The 17,414-nt window shown below is 39.4% G+C and overlaps 1 protein-coding gene across 1 annotated transcript; it reads left to right on the forward strand.

Annotated features, from left to right (window-relative positions):
- The first annotated feature begins 3,430 nt into the window (after window positions 1-3,430).
- On the forward strand, window positions 3,431-11,196 carry LOC115355911 (ephrin-B2a-like). The gene is made up of 5 exons (XM_030046835.1): window positions 3,431-3,537; window positions 4,080-4,357; window positions 5,984-6,076; window positions 9,957-10,073; window positions 10,610-11,196. Exons 1-5 carry the CDS (start codon window positions 3,431-3,433, stop codon window positions 11,002-11,004), a joined length of 990 nt encoding a protein of 329 aa, XP_029902695.1. The 3' UTR covers window positions 11,005-11,196.
- Window positions 11,197-17,414: the final 6,218 nt, after the last annotated feature.

Here is a 17,414-nt window from a genome sequence, read left to right on the forward strand (position 1 = left end):
ATGGTGACACAAGGGGAGCCACAGTCACTGCTGACCTTACAGATGAATGACCTGATTCATTTAATTAATTTTTTTTATTTAATTAAGTTAATTTTCCTCGCCGCTGTAGGCAGCATTTACATAAAAAGTAGAGCAAATCTGTTACGTGATGTCCTTTTCGATTTAAGACTCATTTAATTCAAAGGGGGATTTTACATGAGTCACGTACAAGTATATAAACACTGTCATACCCCGTTTTTGGTTTACTGCTCATGGAGAGGCAGACACACAGAGAGAGGGCGGAGAGAAGGGTGAGAAGCAGAGAGCAAGAAAGAGAGAGAGCTCACTCAGACCTGCACTGAAAGAGGAAGTGCTGTTGGTGTCCTCAGGAGACAGGTGGTACGTAGCTATTACAACACACACACACACACACACACACACACACACAGACTTACTGACAAAATTACGACCTGGATTTGTGCCTTCACTCTCAGCCATAGGCTACAGTTGCTTGGCATGTGCTGTTCAAAAAAAAAAAAAAATCCTCCACTGCTCAATAGTCAGCTACTGTTGTACATTTTCCTGAACGCTGGTGTAATTCGCCCGTTCGAGAATTGTACAGTTTTGTGGGAGTAGCACAGTGGTTTCTGAATTATGGCTTAGAGAGCATTTAGAAAGAAACACGGCTCAAACAGAAATCTAAGACCTTACAGGCTTGCTTCATACCAGTGTGTGCTTCCTTTTACCACCCATCAACAAAGTCAAGTTGTTTTTGCCCACAGATATATCTTAATTATGTTATTTGTGTGTTGTGTAAAGTATTCATGTAGTATTAATTGCATCTCAGTTTTCCTGAAATACATTCTCCAGAATTTTGTTCTCAGTTTTGTTGTCTGGGGTCCCTCCAAGATCACTACAAGGACCAATTATTGTGATATATTAGTTAGACACTGTAGTTCAGAAGTATTACATGTGTCTCATTTCCAAGTGTGATCAATGTGTCTGCCCCCTCCCACAGGACGTTTCAGGGATCCAGACAGATCTTACCCACTTGCATTGCCTCAGCAATGGCAATGCCAACAAGGTGAGACTGTGGGTGATGAGGGAACTACTGAGTCTGTAGCTCCAGGTTGAGGTTAATGCTAATCGTGATAGGGGTTGTTCTCTACCAGACACCTACCATGTTAGCATTAGCTTCACTCTGCGAGACCACACATGAACCGACTCAGGCTGCTGTCGCAGGAAGATGCCATCAAACTTCTGAGGAATATGACATGCAAAAATAGACACAACACACAACACACACACACACACACACACACACTCACATGTACTGTGTTAATCCTATCAGCAGCTACTCTGCTTCACTCTGTAGACCTCTGGCCTTGTCAGGATGTGGCCTAATGGCAGCATAACGTTGACATTATTTTTGGATTTGAAAAGATGTGTAGTCATTTATGGGACATGAAATAGTGTTTTAATGTTATAAACATGTATATGTAGTGTAGGCTATATATATTTGAGATCAACCCCATATGATGGTACATATTAAAGCAGCATTTATTAAATGAAAGTAATATCCCTGTAAAAAATAATAAATTTTACAATCCCAGTGTTCAGAGACTAAGGCAGGTAGACACTAGTGCAGTCAGTGTAGGCAGACGGTGCCGGTGCCCCTAAGATATTTAATATCTAACATCTGTCATTTCATCTGTAATATTGACTCATGGTGATGCAGATTGTGTAACAGATCTTATTTGTCCACTGCCTTGCTTAATTGTTTTGGCTCCTTCTACAAATCTGTTTGCACCACAAGAGATTGCTTAATTTTAAAATGAAGCAGAGTGACAAGGTGGAAACACAGAAAGGAACAATAAGGAGACAACAAAACCACAGCCAAACAACAGAATAACAAAACAGTGACAAGGCTGCAAAAAGTCTTGCAGCTCCTCTTACGAGCTTAGGGAAAGTAAAAGTTTCTTTGTGACGTGCAGAATCTGATGTGTGAAAAGGGACAAAAGTAAAATTAATTTAATTTTAGGCCATACTGTCTTTTGTTTAATGAGCTGAGAAGTGGGCTTTACAGCAGAGTGACTGCTATTTTTTGCTTCGCTAGATGGCTATAAACGACTTGAGACACATGCTTCAGAAAATATGAAGGCGAAACAACAATGTTGTGTGTTTGTGTGACCTGTATGTCTCTGTCACCTGTGGATTATTTGTCCTGCAAGCCCGAGTGTAAGACGAAGAAATAAAATCGATCAACCCATCAGTCAGTGAAGCATCTGTGGTTTATTTATCTGAGTTTGTTTGTTCCACTTACATACAGGGCATATCAAAGCCAAAAACCACATTCTGTTCTTCTCCATGCACAGACATGATATGTTTTAAACCTGTCTATGTGAAGGTTGATTACGACTGCACTGTGTTTCTAAAGTGTTTCTAAACTAATAAACAATTAATTCTCTGATTCCCTGCTCACATGAGGGAATATTTGATGCTTTCTCCATAAAAGAGCCGGTCAACCAAACCACTGATTTAATGAAAGTCTTAATGAGGAAAATGCTGCCTGCACGGTGTATTTCTCCGCAGAAAGGTCCTCACCATTATTTGCATGTGAATCCGCTGTAATTTGTTCATGGTGCTTTATTCCTGTAACAGAAACCCAGTTTAATCTCCTAAACCACACTGCCATTAGTCCAGATTCCCCCAGAATGAGGGATTACAGTCTTGGCTCCTTAAATGGAGAATATAGGCTGCAAGGATTTAGAGAAACGCACCAGTTTCATTTCCTTCCTCATTTTAAATGTATCTGAACTGAAGTGAAACATTGGTGAGGGGAATAATAAAACTGTCCACCTTGGTATGTGGAGGAGTTTAAGCCCCACTTCACTACAGGGTGCCCACTTTATTATGGGCATAATGTGGGCCTAGTTAACCCAGTGATTTTTGCCCCACAGAAATCTTAATGACCTGAGTAGCCTCCATTCATCAGTAGTAACTAAAGCTGATGCAAATGGATTGGCTCACTCACAGGGGGAATGACAAATGAATGCCAGTGAAAATACATTTTTAAATATATATATATGTGGGTGGGCGTTGCTCTTTAGGGTTTCCCCCCACTACTTTGCTGCTGCCAGCCAATCCGCAGGAGACTAGATGGGCGGACCAGTTAGTCAGCTGGCGACTCAAATACTCCGCACATCTCCGTCCCCAATTCATGGATTTCGTCACACGAATGATTCTCCAGCCAGTTACGCACAATGTTGAACATTTCATCCAACTGCATGGGGAAAACTCGCACACTGGAGGAATTTCGCTCAAGAATGCGCGGAAAGACAGAAAACACGGAGGGGCAAATTAATTTAGTAATTAACTTTGTCTCTGTTTTATGATACTGAGCCCCCCCTCCCCTCCCTCCCTCCCCTGCGTGTACCTGCATGTTCCTGTGATGGGGAAAATCACATGGAGTTACAGTTGCGTGATCCTGCTGGCCATCATTTGCTGCTGTCGAGCCATCACTCTGGAGTCCATCTACTGGAACAGCTCCAATACAAAGTAAGTGGAGATGTGCAGTTTCCCAGTTCAGATATGGGTGTAACTTTCTGCTGCTGTCACATCAGTGATGATTGATAATTTGGGAATCACATGAAAAACACATCTCCGTAAGCAATTCAGGATAGTAGCCTACTGTTTTTGGTATTTCATATCAATAATATGATGCAGAAGTTTTGGGCACTGCCACTGTCTGCAGTGTACTGCTGATTTGATTAAAGCAGGCAAAACCAGGTTGCACTGACACATTATACTGATGTAGCCGATAATATGTAAGATATAATATATTCATCAATCTGATGTTAGAGGGTAGGTGAATAGCAATAAACAATAAAATGTTGCATGGATGCTCATAATAGCCGACTGGTGGTTGGTTAAGTTTATAAGAATGACTATAAAAATTACATGGCTCCCAATCTTGTATCAGTGTGGTTCATTGGTTTAAATAATGGATGAAATGACATCTCATAAATCTTTTTTTTTCCTTTGATGGTTTACCTCCCTCCCTCCCTCCCTCTCTCTCTCTCTCTCTCTCTCTCCCTCAGATTCATTCCAGGTCGGGGTCTGGTCCTCTTTCCTCAGATAGGGGACAAGATGGACATCATTTGTCCCCGTGTCTCCTCAGGAGGAAAGGAGGAGTTCTACCGCGTGTACCTTGTAACCCGCAGTCAGATGGAGAGCTGCACCATCGACAAGTCAGACACTCCTCTGCTCAACTGTGACAAACCCCACAGGGATGTTAAGTTCACCTTCAAGTTTCAGGAGTTCAGCCCCAACCTCTGGGGTTTGGAGTTCCTCAAGGGAAGGGACTATTATATCACCTGTGAGTTGTACCTTCTGTGTGACCCCGCAGCCGTCACTACAAAATAATATCTGTCTTGAGCCATGGCTTTTGTGTGACAACATTTACATCTAAATCGATCAATAGGATCTGTAAAAATTAGCTGAAGCTGCCGGTTGCTACAGGTGGAGGAGCGTTTGCATCTATTTCATCGAAGGTTATGTTTTTTTCCATCATCCTCCACTCCCTCCCATTTTGTCAGTTCGCATGAGAATCAAATGTGGCCTCGTTACTGGTCCACTGTTGGTTAACCAGCATCTTAGTGCCAAGTGTTGCGTGAGATTGAGAGCAAGTCTTACCATGTAGCCTCACCCCTCATCTACCTCGCTCTGTTCTGACAGCACACTTCGCGCTGGCAGGCCAGTGTGATTCCAGGGGCTTACATGCCCCAAATCACACAAGGCTTTTACAACATCAGGCAGATTTGACGCGAGCTTTCATGGCTACATAGCTTGTAGCCTGTGAGACGTTGTTATCTGACCTAAATGCTCCTAACAAGTCTACATGTGTGTGTGAGTGTGCGTGCATGTGTGTGTGTGTGTGTGTGTGTGTGTGTGTGGCAGAAAGAGTTCTTGTTGGATGTGTGTAGCCTATATGTGAATGTGAGGATTTGCATTTGCGTGAGGTTTTGAATGTGTTTAAATCTCCTGTGCTACACTAGTGCATTTTGAGTGTGTCTAGTGTATAGTCTTTAGTGTGTGTTTTAGTGTCTAGTGTGTTTAATAAGACATGTTTCAGCGACTAAAATACACCCCCCTCCAAAAAAGGCACTGCACTTAGGGACTATGATTGTAACATGGAGAGACTTGTAACACCAACAAGTCCACCAATCAGGGATAAGATACGACTGAAAGACCAAGAGACCAAGACTATATTTTCTTTAGTACTCATAATTTCAAAACACTATGCTAATACAGCTGGCTGACAGGGGGTGGGATGGGATGCAACACATCAGTGTTACAACCCACCCCCCTACATGCAAATACAAACAAAAAACCAGCCGGTTGCCAGGACAAAATGTTGTTTTCAAGTTTTGTGACATAGTATAAAGCAAGTGAAATGGACTGTGTTAGGATGTAGGTGAGGTGGTGGATGTCATAATCACACAGGACTTGTGCAGACTTGAGTTCCATGCTAAGTGAGAGCTGTGTTCATTTTATTTTTTTTTCCTTTTTTTCTGACCTAAATATATTGGACATCACCTCACGAGGTCTGTGATATTATTTCAAAGTTTACAATTGGTGCCATTTGTAGCAAACGAATGTGGGGACTTTGTATAAACGTTGGAGAACTCCAGCTTAAAAATTCAGTGAGTTACAAGGCTGAAGCAAAAAGTTTACACCCATACCCGGTCTCTCCTGTGCTTCATCTTTGATAGTGTTTATGTTTTGTGTGTGTGACGATTTACACACAATGGTTTGTGTCATGTCTGTATGACATTTTTGCCTGTGTAATGTAACATATGGTAATACACCCCGGTGTGTATAAACTGTCCTCAAAGAGTGTTGCTTGATGGTTTGCATTATTGTGACTACACAAAAAGCACTAGCTTTGCAAATTATACTAAGTGTATTGAACTTTCAAACTGTCTCTTTGTTTCCCCTTCAGCCACTTCTACTAGTTCTTTGCAAGGTTTGGATAATACTGATGGAGGTGTGTGTAGAACCAAATCCATGAAGCTGGTGCTGAGAGTGGGACAGAGTAAGTATTTTGTAATGTTTATGTGTGCGTGTGTGTGTGTGTATGTGTGTGTGAGGGAGAGAGAGAGAGAGAGAGGGAGAGAGAGAGAGAGAGAGAGAGAGAGAGAGAGAGAGAGAGAGAGAGAGAATTTTAATGTGTTCATACAATAATATATTCCTAATTTAAACCACTGGCAGCTTCGTAGCATCAGTGTAGGATGCAGTCTCTTTGGACTACATGGCGATCAATAGTGTTTTTTTAATCTCAATGCTAGAGCAGATATTTTATTATTTCTGTATTTTAAAATTCTAACCTAATAAACAAGAGCCTGAACCTCTTCCATGTCATTACCTTGAATGCCCTGATGAAAAATCACTACACTATTTCAATAAAATAATATTCCTATAGAAACATCATGTTATTTGAATCACATTTTCATAAAAGTGGTGTTATTTGTCTTTTAACTTGATAAGAACCTGCTTATATGAAGAAGTAAACTTTTACACTGTATCTGTTTCAGTCAGAATCACTCCCAACATATTTAGGATCATTTTAAAGTAGACTTTATCACAAAATTATGAATGAAACAATTACTTTTTAAATTAAAAAGAGATTTTGTTTCAGCTTCATTTAATGCCAAACAGTGTTCTTCAAAAATGATGAATTCATTGTTAATAAATGGTGAACTAAGCGTATGTGCATACCAGAACGTTAAAGTATAGTGGGCCAGAAAAGCATTTGTTAACTCTGTACTCATCATTTAGCATACAATATAACACAGTATGCTTTATTAATTCCCAAGGGAGAAAACTGCTTTGCCACAATGCACACAAGGCATAGAGAAAGCGTTGAGTCTTAAGTTGTAATAAAATCACAGTCACACCATCACAAGGCAGGATCATAGAGTGGAGGAGCTTGCAGCTTTGTTGTAACAACAATGTAATCAGATATCAGATATCCCAATGTAATCAATAACAGCAGAAAAAGTATGCTACATCAGTAATTCCATAACAGTGTGAAATAAATCGACAATTCAATTCAATTCAATTCAGTTTTATTTATTTATATAGCCCAGAGTCACAAATTACAAATTTGTCCCAAAGGGCTTTACCGGAATACAACTTCCTCTGTCCTTAGACCCTCACATCGGATGAGGAACAACTCCCTAAAAAACCCCTTTAACATAAAAAAGTAGACATCAGCTTCATCCTTTCATCAGCAGTGTTCATTGAAAAACCTTAACTGCTGCAGGTGCAAAAGACTTACCACAAGAACACTTTATGAATCTTTAAAACGTTGGGTACATCATCATTAAAAACACCGGGCGACGTTCCCTCTTGTTGTATGCTCAGAGGAGTATCGGGTAAGACCAGTAATGGATGCTGTATTTTTGACAGCTTGATGATCTTATTCCTGCCCTCAGCTGTTAGGCTGCTCCCCAACAGACAACAGCATAGAACAGAATATTTTCTAAAACACTTGGATAAAAGACATGTAGAAAAGGCCTGCTGACTTCAAACTTGACTTGAGCTGCAGCCCGGCCTGGTCTTCTTAGCACCGATTTATGCAATCTCCAGAATAAAATGTTGCCATTTTACATTTCTGCAAATCAACAAATACGCTGCAGTGTCAAAATTTCTAAATCAAAAAATGTATTGCATATGAACATTTAGACTTAAAGCCAAACGTGGTGGAACCTACGTCAATGCATGCGTGAACACACAGTAGTTAATACTGGCTCATCACTTAAGCCACTTTTGCTTGCATCATTAGCTTTGGTAGCCACAAAAATTACTTGGTTATGGTTAGGAAAAGGTTCTAGTTAATATTAGTGAGCTAATGTTATCTAAAACTGACAACGGCTCTTGAAGGACTTGCGGCTCCAATCCTGGTCGGCAGAAGCAAAATTCTGCTGATGTTGCTGTCTACCTCCTAACATCACGTTTTCTCTTGCTTTATACTGCGTCACGAAGCTTGAAAATGTGACTTTTTAAAATGTCCTTGGTTTGCAGAAGTATAAAATGTCCACATTTTTTTGTGGCGACTGAGTTGTCTCCTTCCACTTCAGTGGGTTATCCACATGTGGTCCTAGGTATTTACACGAGAGCACCATGTCAACTGCTTGTTCTTTACTCACGATGGGTTTGTCTGTGTTTTTTTTCTATCCATGTCCTGATTGTAGTGTAGGAGGTACTTTTCATGTTGTTTTTGTCTGTTTATCAGCAGGCTATCTCTAAAAGTTTTGTGGGAAGGTTTGGGGCGAGGAAGAAGTGATTCACTTTTCACACTGATTAGCCAGAGAGAGGTATCACAGCTGGCATGGCTTCACATAAAAAGCCATGCAACTTCAAAAAGCATTCAATCAACGCCATGAAACTGTGGAAAGGTTGGTCATGAGGCAAGGAAGAAGTGACTCACCGTTCACACCTATTGGCTAAAGGGGTGTGTGACGGTGGGAGGGATTAATTTTGGGTGAATACTCAACATGTGGACCTGGCATATCTTGCCAGTTGCATGGTGTTGTGGAGGTTTACACACTGCTGAGTACTTTCTAGTTTAAGTTTAAGCCAACTAGGGCAGAATTTTATAAATAGCATGATTCTGTATTATGTTCACAGTCAAAAATGTTTCATGGAGGAAGGAGTAATGGGTTAAAATTAACTTTTTGAGGATTTCATTTTAAAAACTAAAGAAATTAATAGATACAATAGATAGATACAGTGTAGTACCAACACTGTCAAAAGTAACATGCATGCACATTTTACACTATACTTTTAAACATGCCATGCTGAAACAACCACAGCACATTATGTTCCAACTGTTTTCATTTATTTCCAAAGTCAGCGCTATAAAATGTATAGCATGACGGGGCTTTCACATAATGCATCTTTATGAGTCCTCTACCGCATTGTTGGCTGAGTGAAATGTTCCTCTCGGGATGTGATCTGCTGTAGATATGTCCTGTAAAACTCTCATGGTGAGAGGTGGGGGCTTGAGAACAAATATGATGACATTAGAACAAAATAAGTAGATGCAATGCAAGGTAAAAACAACAACAACAACAACAAATAATTAAAAATCAAATAAAAATAAAACATAATTCAAGAGGAAAATTATTATTATGTGGTTTTATTCCTAGTTTAATCAAATGTTTTTGCATGTATATCAGCAGTTGTTGGATCAACTGTATATGGCTGGTAACCTTCCAAAGACACCAATGAGACCTTATACAAGTTATTTTGTGAAGAATTGTTGTAATTTACCTTTTGTTATAGCCACTTCCCTTCAGTTTTGCTCATCTGTTTCTCCTTTAGCTAATGATTTTGTATGTTTCCCAGAATGCCCTGTGAAAACCCTCAGAACACAGATGTAGATGTGCTTCACTGCCCTGTGGGTCACGTAAAGAATAATCACGGTGACAGCACAGTACGAACAAGAGAGTGATTTTTTCCAGTCAAACAAAATAAGAATTAGGCATTGTCATTCAAAACAAAATGTGTCTTGTGGCTTCATTGGATTATGATTTATTAAAGCTACTTTTGGTGGTGAAAGTGGCACTGCTTCCTCCGCTATGATGATTTCTCTTTGTGTGATGAATATCGGTGCAAAATGATCAACCTGACATTTGCTGTTGATATCAAACTCTAATTGGAAATATTTGAGCATAGTGTCACATTTTCCACATTTGACCAGTTGTCCTCAGGAAATATAAAATACACCACCAACCAATGGGGTGGGCCCAGAATTGCAAGTTATATGTTTTTTAAACAGCAAACAGACAGGAGATTTCTTTTGAATTTAGCCTTTTGATGGGTGGCCGGGGGTATGATAAATATGATGGATGTAGAGTTGTTGACGTTTGCATGTCCGTGTGCTTCTCAGCCATCTTGCCTTGTTTCAGGTTCTTCAGACCCACCTTCAGTCCTCCAGGAATCCCCAACCAGATTCCCACCCAAACAACCAAAGTCGAGGGCCAAAGACCCCTTTGTGAAGGAGAAGGACATGAAAAGCAAAACGGGTATGTAAAAATATTGCCTGCACACAATGCAAACCTATCCCCCTTATTCTTCAATTTCTGTTATGCTCCAGAAAGAATTTCTCCTACCTCCTAATAACTATGATATCCCACTGATTTACATTTCCATAGAGGATAAATTTGAAAAGAACAGTACAAAACAGAAAAACTAAAAACATACGCATTTGTATCTAGGGGTGATATTCTGGGGTCAGAGACCACTTTATGTATTCAGATCGATACCATTTCCATAATTTAAAGCGCACTTGTAGATTAAACTTTGAATGATCATGAGTCATTCCTCCATTCAGTGTCAGCGAGAGGCTCCGAGCTGTTTACCACAATGACACTGTCTCTAGCTTGGAGAACAATTTTCAGGTTAATGAATACAGATGGGGCAGCACGCGGCCACAAACTGAGCAGTGTTGTTTTTAAGTCTCCATGTCCAGTTTTTTTTTCTTTTATTATCTGCATGTCCTCACTGACTCACCCATCTCTTTTCTCTCTTTTCTCTCTCTGGTCTCTTGTGATGGAGACAGGCTCAGAAGCAGGACAAACAGCCCCTGGTGACACTAGTGACAGCGATGGCTCACAGCCAGGATTATTCATTTGGGTTGTCTGTGGCAGCGTGATCCTCATTCTGGTCGTCATGATTTTGCTGGCCCTGCTGTGGAGGTACCACCGTCGTCAGTCTGCCCCAGATAGCCAGCAGTCCGCCTCCTTGTCCCTCAACACCTTAGCTGTGCCCAAGCGGGACAGCGTCAGCAGCGACAACAACGGTTCAGACCGCAGCGATGTCGTCTTTCCACTGCGGGCTTCAGACAGCATGCTCTGTCATCATTATGAACGTGTGAGCAGTGACTACGGGGCCCCTGTGTATATAGTTCAGGAGATACCACCCCAGAGTCCCACTAACATCTACTACAAAGTCTAATGCGCTTTGCTCTCGTGGCACTCTTTTGCAAACACGCTGCTGTCCTGGATCTGCTCTGCTGAGGACGCATTCAGGCCACAGTGGTGAAGTTTGCAGTCGACTGCTGATGGCACTCTTTCAAGGCGTGCAGAGTATAGCCACATGCAGAGCTGAGAGCTGAGCTGTGCTGACCATATGCTTTGGCAGACAGCTGCCAGTCTTCTGCTTATTTGTGTCAGGCTGCACTGAGTGCACAAAATGCCGTTGAAACATTTATTGTTCTTGAGAGAATTATGAATGCAGCTGATGAGAATCAGGCAGGAGAGTCTGTTGTTTTCATTGTAGGCTGTTCAGTAATTAATGAAGGTCATCATTGCTATTTAGTTGCTTAGTTAGAAATGTTTGGGAGCCTTCAGTAATTAATTGATAAACATGTTTCTTTTTTTTTTCTCAAAGAAAACATTTTCCATTATTAAAAGCAGTGCTTTCCGGCTGCCACCGCATAATTATGGCTGCTTCATGTGTACAGTAAATATCATGTAATTTGTTTTATTTATTGAGTAAATCTGATACAGAAATTATATTGCACATATAACACATTAAATTATTTAGCACTTAAAAGTACATTTTCACAGTTGAATTTTGTATAATTCAATTAAAATGCTGTTAATTCAGTTGCAAATCGTGTTTTTTTGAGAATCATTTTGATGGATTCCACAGTGAAACTTTCTGGTCAGTTTTCATCTTTTTACCACTGCAGGAAACATGCAGCCTTCATGTATCCTTACATTTAGTTAGTTACATTTAGTTAGTTAAAGATAGTTTATAACCAGGGTTCTGTGCAGAAACACAGAACCCTTACACCCTTACACTTGAAACGAGGGTTTTGCAGAGTGGGTAGGTTTGTTAATGTGTGACATCAGCAATAGCAAGATCAGAAAATATCTCACTGCTCATGATGCTCTCTGCCTTTGCTTTCCAAAGCCCACAAGAAGGGAGGAAAGAATGAATGGAGAAAAAGACAAAGAAATGAAGATGATGAAACAATAAAAATAATAATGAAATTTTGAATCACAGAATAAACTGTAAATAAATCAAGCACAGTCCTTCAGCTGTCCTTGTTATTAGAAAACAAGTTTTAAAAAAGACACAATTCATGGCAGCAACACTGAGCAACCACAGTACACAGAACGACTGGCAATTACTGACATTACTGCCATCACAGTCCTATTTCAGTATTTTTTTGTAACAGAATGACTCCATGGCTGTAAACTCAAATGGCTACAAAACTTTAAAACATCTCCCCCGGTGCAAGTTTCAGCTGCGTTTGAAGAGACTGGGACCGAAAATCCGAAAACTGTTAGTTCTCTGAAATATTTTTGGTTAGAATATATTAAATTCAGCATTGCTCGGAGGACATTAACCATTTATGCATGTCTGTTCACTCCACTTCTAATGGTACCCCTGGGATAGTGACTGTCATTCTGTTTGCAGTGAACAGCGCCATAACAAACGTCTCACCACGTCTCAGACTGGATGGACGGGAGAAAAAAAAAAAAAAACGGCGACATAAAGCAAACTATAGTTTGACTTTGTTGGTACGAAAGTGGGAACTTTCAAGTGATATTTTATAATCTTTCCAAGTAACAGGAAAGAGAGGAACCATACAAACCAGTACACAGAAACAGCTTTGTGTCACAGGCTTTGGGACAGTTTGTCAATTCAAACATAAAAGGCCGTACATCACAGTAACTGGCTTTTTAAGACAAACTGTGCATCAACAGTATAAATACACCACAAGACCAAACTGCATGCTTTGCTTTTAACGCGCGATAAATTGATCCTCCACAAAAACGTAATGTTAATGTTCTTAATTTGTATATCAAGAACTTACATTGTGGAACTTACATTGAGTGCATATTGGAATAACCTTGATGTGGATTCAATGGATAGAGTTCCATATAATGTAAACAAATTACTTGCACTATCATAAATGAATTTCATGGGTAAAACATTTATTTGTTGATGAAAACTTTCATCTAGCAGAGGAGGGGGGTTAAAAAATCAAAGCTGGTTCTTCTACAGGACTTTCTTACCCTTGAAAATGTGGCTGTAATAGTAACATACAAGGGAAAGCATTTTTTATTTTTTTATTTTTTTTGGAGTGAGCCTGTCCTGTGACAGCTATCTGCTAATGTAAAGAAAATCCTCATGACAGTTATTCCTCTCGAAATCACACCACACTTAATTCTATTCAAGGTCTCTCCTGTGGTGTTGCGCTTGGTATCCGTGGGTGAACATGTTTCATGCTTCTTCAGCCACATCATGCCTCACATTTTCAACCTGTCAGCCTCTATGAGCTCTCTCCACCACCAGGGACACTGTTGCCTCTCATAGCAGGGGCTTGTGTAAGAGCCAGTCTGGAAGATCTACAGGATGTGTGTTTTGTGCATTGAAAAAAAAAAAAAAAAAAAAAAAAAAAAAAAAGATACACACTGCAGGTAAAACTTAACTGTCTTGTTTTCAACAAAAAATGTATGCTATTTTGTAAGATGCAAAACAGCGAATAACGGACTATTTTTCCTGTATTTTGCCACAACACCCATTGCAAATTTTCATTTTAGATGCATGAACCCTCTTCAACAGGCTCAGATCAAGCCGACCAAGGTAAAGAGTGCTCTTTATCTAAAGATATCAGCTAATAATCTCCTGAAAAGCCATGCACTGACCTCTGTGATGGAGCAATGTCTCATGGCCAACTAAAACTATTATCTTTTCAGTAGGGGAAGTCTTCATGTCACTTAAATATTTTGTAATCCAAACCAAAATTAATTCAACTTCATTTGTTGGAAATCAGCTTTAATCACCTTGAACCGCTTGCACCATAGCTGCTGGTATATCGTGAAAACAATATCAAACATATTAGCCAGTGAGTCTGAAACATTAGAGAACTTGCTCGTTGTCTGGGTGTGTTTCTTCCCACCCCCTTGCTTGAAGTGATACTTGCTCTTGTGAGATGCTTTTGTCCTATATGAGGCTTCACAGCTGAATGGGCCATGGTAGGGCGAGGTGAGTTCAGTTGACCTCGGGGTCATGGAGAGACAATGGTAGCCAGGCTTCTATAGGAAGAACAAAACAGAGACCCCCAGGCTCCTGGCCCCTGTTGTGGGAGGAGTCTGGCTCTGGTAGACCTTTTTAGAAAAAAAAGGGGGCAGAAGTAGCATGGCACCAGAGGGGATGTTCTGGATCTCAGGCATAAACGTGAATATTTCAACAAGTCTTTCATGCATAGTATTTCACATTATACATTTTCCCAGTGAATAGCTTGTGTGGTTGACTTTTACAATCTATTCTAAAATATATCTAAAATTTCCAAGAACACATTTACATCCACATGTGCTGCTCATCCCTGCTGCTCTTCCTTCAGCTTTGTCTCACACAATGTCACCTGTCTTAAGAGACGACCAGTGCATTTGCGGCTTGGACACCTTTTCTTATCCCAAAAGAGCTGGCACCGTCTTGTGCTGAAAGCAGGGAGGGTTTTTTTTGGTGGGGGAGGGATGGGGTGGTTTCTAATAAGGACAGCCATAAGCTCTATCTGACCCCATGGGAAGATGTGAGGTCTACAACCTTCCTAGTCCACCCACCCCCACTTCACTTCCATATGCAGAGGAACTGGCCCCGCCACCAGCTTTGTGTGGGGGGTTGGGGGTCATGACTGAGCGCTCCCACTCACAACAGGGCTTCACATAAAAGTGGATTAGAGTGAACAGTATTTATTTTTTTTTTGTCCAAAGATCTTGGTATAGCTCTGGAGAATCATGTGGAAGAGCGTGAATCCCAGCCACAATCACACACACCTTTTACTAGTGTGAAAAAACAACATTTCTCCTGTATCGCCAGCATGCAGCACATAAAGACTTCACATGAAGCGATTGTCAAGTCTAAAACACTGATAAACTGCCGTCACTGAAAACATGACTTCCATCTCTTCTCTGAAACTGTGTGTGGCTTGCACAAAGAGAGATGATTTATAAAAACAACAGAAACTACAGAGATGGGGAAGTTGAGGTTAAAGCTTCCCCTTACAGTTGAAGAATAATATATCACGTCTTGATGTCGTACAGTATTCAGTTTGCTAGTTCCCTCTGCTGGCCAGCTGCCATACTGTACCTCTGCCGGTGTTGGCAGCATTTAACAGATTCCAGCAGATGTTAATATACCCGAACCTCACGTCATCAGTGGATCCTGCCTTCTATCAAATAATGTGGTGATTTCAGCACCTTCCATTTTACCACTTTAAATTTAGAATAGAATAGAATAGAATGCCTTTATTGTCACTATACACATGTACAATGAGATTAAGAGCAGCTCCTTTTAGTGCAAACATGTAATAATAAAGAACAAAAAAATAAAAAGATAAATTACAATATAGATAAGAATAAATAAGAATAAAAATAAGTTATATATACAGTAAGTAGTAAATTTTTGTTACTTTTCTACACACCATATTACTACTGTGTTTTTCTCAATAACAAAGGGGGGAAATTATTATCAAACTACCACTAAACTCTTAAACACTCAAGAGGTGTGGTTGTGAGGGAAAAGATGGGAATGAACTTTAAGCATTATATTAATGACTGTGGGGTTGTCATGAATCTCAAATATGAATGTAACGGCTGTTGTTGCATGTTTTATTATTATCTATTTGAGCTTGCTTGAACTCTGTGGGATGAACAAAGAGATGACCAGAGGGATTACCAAAACCCAAAAGGAAGCTCATTTTAGTAGCTGAAATTGTGTCCAAATGACTGATGAAGTTCAGGATCTCAGTTACTGTGTTGATTTTAAGTCAGGTGAAAATGGACTAAACTTTTACAACCTGTAAAATGATCAAGACCTTCGAAAAATGTTTTCTGTTCATGTATCACCTCTTGAACAAACTGTAAATCCAAGGTCCTGATCATGTCCCCAAAACATGGAAAAGGGAGGGATTTTCTGCAGATTATATACTCATGTTTAAGTGGCCACAAATCACTGTACCTTTCATAAAAGGAGAGTTGCACACAACAGCTGAAATTTCCCTTTTTGCTGCTGTATACCACCACCACCCCTGGCATATAATTGGAACAATCTTTGACCCCGGATTTCAATCATTCTGACTTCCACACATCTAAATGGCAACTATTCCTGAAGGGCTCGGAGACTCCAGGTTTAACTAGAAGCATCAAAAGTGTGGCTCGGGCGTCTGAGTCACATCTTGTCACAAGGCCCAGAATTTGTTGCATTAGCTACTTCTACATGACTGTTCATCTCTTGTGGTGTAACTGCAAAATGCATGTTTCAAGATACTGGCTGTAAAGTCTCCAGCCACTTTGAGTTCCGTCAGATCTTATAAATATCCACTGAATTTGTTCTGTATTATTCAGGTGAGTTGTGGTGTGGAATTCAACCTCAGTTTTAATCCATAACACACACATAGTTTAGTAATGACATTTAATTACAATTACATTCATTGTTTTATCCAGTCAAAGTACTGCAAGAAAACAAAACAAATAAATAGTTTGTGAGTGAAAAAGCTAAATTTTTGAAAAATGGCAATGTTTAAATACTAATTAATGTGAGAAACAATTGTTTAAATGAAAGTTTCAACAAAAACATTTTTTAATCTTTGTGTTTTTGCCATTTTACATATTGCATATCTGTAATGTATATTTCCAAGACATTAGCTTTATCTGAGTAACTGAGACTCTTTGAAAGTAGATTATGAAAGAAATTCTTGTGAGTAGATTTTTTGTGTGTACAATTTCTGTAAGTATTAAGTTTTTCTAAACATGAATGATTAATTTCAAAAGTTAAATTCAGAAAAACAAACCAGATTTAAACTTTGGGAATTCAGAATCTGTTAACTCTTCAGATGTAGAAAATGTACCTACAGCACTAAACAAGCTCTACAATAGTTGCCCTATAAATTCAAAATAGTTTTGCAGACAATAACAGATTAGACTTTAAAGTTTGGCTCCAATTAGTTTTATGTTGGACAGACACTTCTTCATATCCACTACTGGACTAAACTCAAAAAACATACAAAGAACAAATGTAAATCACATTTTAGGGTAAATTTTAAAATCAATCCCTCATCAATTTATTCTTGTAAACTTATAAGTTATTTATGGTAATAATAAGAAAAACATATTTTATGCAATATTTGATGTAAATATATAAAATGCATTTATTTGACTAAATTTCCCCCCTTTCTCTCTTTAGCCATTGTGTGTGCAGAGAGAAAAATGTAAATATGAACAAATAAACGGATTTAGATATTGACATACAGATAGATAGTTATATATTCAACTAAAACAACTTAGTCTTACGTTTGTTAGGATGGTTTTAATTTATGGCAACTGGATTAGCAACAGGTAAATTAAAAA

This window comes from Myripristis murdjan, chromosome 3, assembly GCF_902150065.1.
Source record: "Myripristis murdjan chromosome 3, fMyrMur1.1, whole genome shotgun sequence".
Taxonomy (NCBI): domain Eukaryota; kingdom Metazoa; phylum Chordata; class Actinopteri; order Holocentriformes; family Holocentridae; genus Myripristis; species Myripristis murdjan.